General features: G+C 31.5%; 1 protein-coding gene across 1 annotated transcript in view; it reads left to right on the top strand.

Annotated features, from left to right (window-relative positions):
- Positions 1–3,033, top strand: part of ova (ovaries absent) — a 12,334-nt gene continuing 9,301 nt past the window's right edge. The window contains exons 1-2 of the mRNA XM_018544024.1: positions 1–496; positions 1,184–1,451. Of these exons, the coding sequence (XP_018399526.1) occupies positions 1,212–1,451 (240 nt within the window). The 5' untranslated portion in view covers positions 1–496; positions 1,184–1,211. The remainder of the gene's footprint in view (positions 497–1,183; positions 1,452–3,033) is intronic.

The following is a 3,033-nucleotide window of genomic DNA, read 5'->3' on the forward strand; positions in this document are numbered from 1 at the left end:
AAGCACCTTCAGCCGTCAGCGTCTCTCTCTAAAGTCGGAGAGATTGACCTTCGCGCCGTTGGTTAGATCGGTCAATGGTTCGACGACAATGATAACCAAGACCAACCCTACGGTAGAATCTTAATTTGGATGAAAAGATCGATTTTGGAGCAAGTGTTCGATACAGGAAGTTCACGTTCCAAAAATGGCCCTCGCATTTGCGCGCGATTTGACGGATACGTGATGATTGTTACACGAGGTCACGTTATAAAGCTTCGCCCCACATCGAGGTGATTTCCACTCAAATCATCACTTATAGTTTGACGAAGAAAATTTCTAAAATAAACACGGAACAATCTCCAGTAAGAAAAAAGAAGTAATACGAGTGATTACTTCTTGATTATGCCACCGTGCGAGAAATAACTCGGGAGTTTCCGAAACTTTCCAGACAATGTATCGCGAATGAGCTTTGAGCCCCATGCAAGTTCATGGATAGCGATTTGCCAGGAAAAGAAAGGTATATTGATGAGCGTGGTTTCTGACTTTGTTCTATTTATATTTTTGCACCTTTGTCCTGGAAGATTTGTTGTGATTATTATTTTCTATGACGCGGACTCTATAATTTAAATAATGCCTCGTGCTGGTGACGTGGATTGCATGATAAAAAGCAATTTTTGGTGTGCTTCTGGTATAGCCACCAAAAGTAATCGCGACTAAGGCTATCTTCGTTTTCAGGGATCAGAAGACAAAGATAGCCTCAACCACGGTTACTTTTGGTTGTTATACCAGAGACACGCCAAAAATCGCTTTTAATGTCATTTATTAAGATTCATTCGTGATGATCTCTGTAATGGGCCTTCTATAATAAGCCATTACTTAAGTTTTAAGTGTTAAATCATAAGAAATTTACCTACCACAATCGAATGTGAGAAGAATAATCGACTGTGAGTGGTCAATTTCTTATAACTTAATACTTGAAACTTAGGTAATGGCTTATTGTAGAAGGCCTATGAGAGACAACGTCACTCTTAGAAATCAGAAGCAAATGCTTATTTGCTGAGTGCTTGAATCATACTAATAAAATCACTTTTACTTTACTTTAAAGAATTAATAATTGTTTATTTGCATATAAATAACCTTGCATAAATATTTTAAACGAGATAATTTAAGTAAAGGTTATTATAATCTGTATAAAATTCTACAGGTTTTTCTATGCGGTGGATGTATTTTAAATGGGGAAAAATTTAGATGATTTTGGAGATATGAGACTTTCGATTATACAAGAAAATAGTAAAAATGAGGTAAAAAAATTTGGAAACCGAGTTTCTAAGAATGCAATCATGATGAACGATCCTAAGTATGGTGAAGATAACAGGACAGACAACTTAGAGAGAGAAGAAGGTTCTATGATATCCAATCTCCCTCTTTTGTTTGCTAATGGTTATCCCACATCTCTGGAGAAAATTACCATGGTAAGTTAACTATATTATTTGTCATATAAGTATATTATTGAACTCTCAAAATTAAACAATTAATCACAAGAACAAATAAGATGCCAATATAAGCCAACACAAGTTCTTAGTGTACTTTTCATACAATTTATTAGAAATAAATAATAAAACGTATAGAAATAAATAATAAAACGTATAAATAATACGCTTCGATCTATGGTTAAGGTCCTCTTTAGTACATGTTTAAAATAATATAAAATGACAATTAAAAATAAAATTACGTATATGATGGTAGTGCATACATCTATACTTAATTAAAGTGTGAGATAAGAAATACTCAAGTGGTAATGTCCAAATTAAAGTCAAATCTTGTTCATCAAATTGTTAAGTTTACTAAAAATATTTAAGAAATGAAAGTTAAAAGTTATTTTTAATTTTTAAGCGTAAATTTGTTTCCTCCAATAAATATATAATAAAATTAGCTTAAAAACTTTTTGTTTTTTGTGTATCATCTCTGATATCAGTCTTTTATTTAAAATTTGTTCTTTGTCCAAAATATGTACATTATCCCAATCAAATTCATGAGATAAGTCAATACGATGTTGTGTAATTACAGAATGTTGGGTCATGTTTCTGTTGATATGATTTTTATGCTCATTTATACGCGTTTTTAAGCATCTGCTCGTTCGTCCGACATACGACGCAACACAATCTCTACAATCGATTTTGTATACTACATTAGATTGAGAAGATTGGGGTAATCCTTCTGGACTTTGATGAATTTATTAAATTTATTTATACCTTTATTTTATTTATGCCTCTAAATTTCACATTAATTTATTAAAAATTTTACCTACACAGTAAACTGAGCAGTTTAATGAAACCTGTACAACAATTACACAAAAAATCGTCTAATCTTGACAATTATGTAAGCTAATTTTATTATATATTTATTGAAGGAAAAAATTTACGCTTAAAAATTAAAAATAACTTTTAACTTTCATTTCTTAAATATTTTTAGTAAATTTAACAATTTGATGAACAAGATTTGACTTCAATTTGGACATTACCACCTGAGTATTTCTTATCTCACACTTTAATTAAGTTGTATGCACTACCATCATATACGTAATTTTATTTTTAATTATTTTTAATTGTCAATTTTATATTATTTTAAACATGTATTAAAGAGGACCTTAATCATAGATCGAAACGTATTATTTATACGTTTTATTATTTCAGAGTTGCCACAAGTCAGGGAAAAATCAGAGATTTAGCAAACTTTTCTGGAAAAACAAAATAGCTGTAAAGAAATTTAAAACATCTGTTTAGTTTGATGTCTGTTTTATTTATATCACGGCGCCATTGTCGATAAAATCGACTGTGATAAAATTGAGAAAGAATTTAAAGGTGCTTTTTCATGCGCAGCACGCTGCAGCAGCAATTCGTTACTATTGGTTAAGAATTTTATGTAAGCTAGATGACGCACTTCCGGCGCAAAATACATTTTGCCGCAGTTCGTTGAAGTTGAACCGAACGAACAGCAAGCAGCAAGCGGCAAAATCGAGGCAATATTATTTATTGCAATAAATATTAGGAAAAT

This window comes from Cyphomyrmex costatus, unplaced genomic scaffold (assembly GCF_001594065.2).
Source record: "Cyphomyrmex costatus isolate MS0001 unplaced genomic scaffold, Ccosl1.0 scaffold413, whole genome shotgun sequence".
Lineage (NCBI taxonomy): Eukaryota > Metazoa > Arthropoda > Insecta > Hymenoptera > Formicidae > Cyphomyrmex > Cyphomyrmex costatus.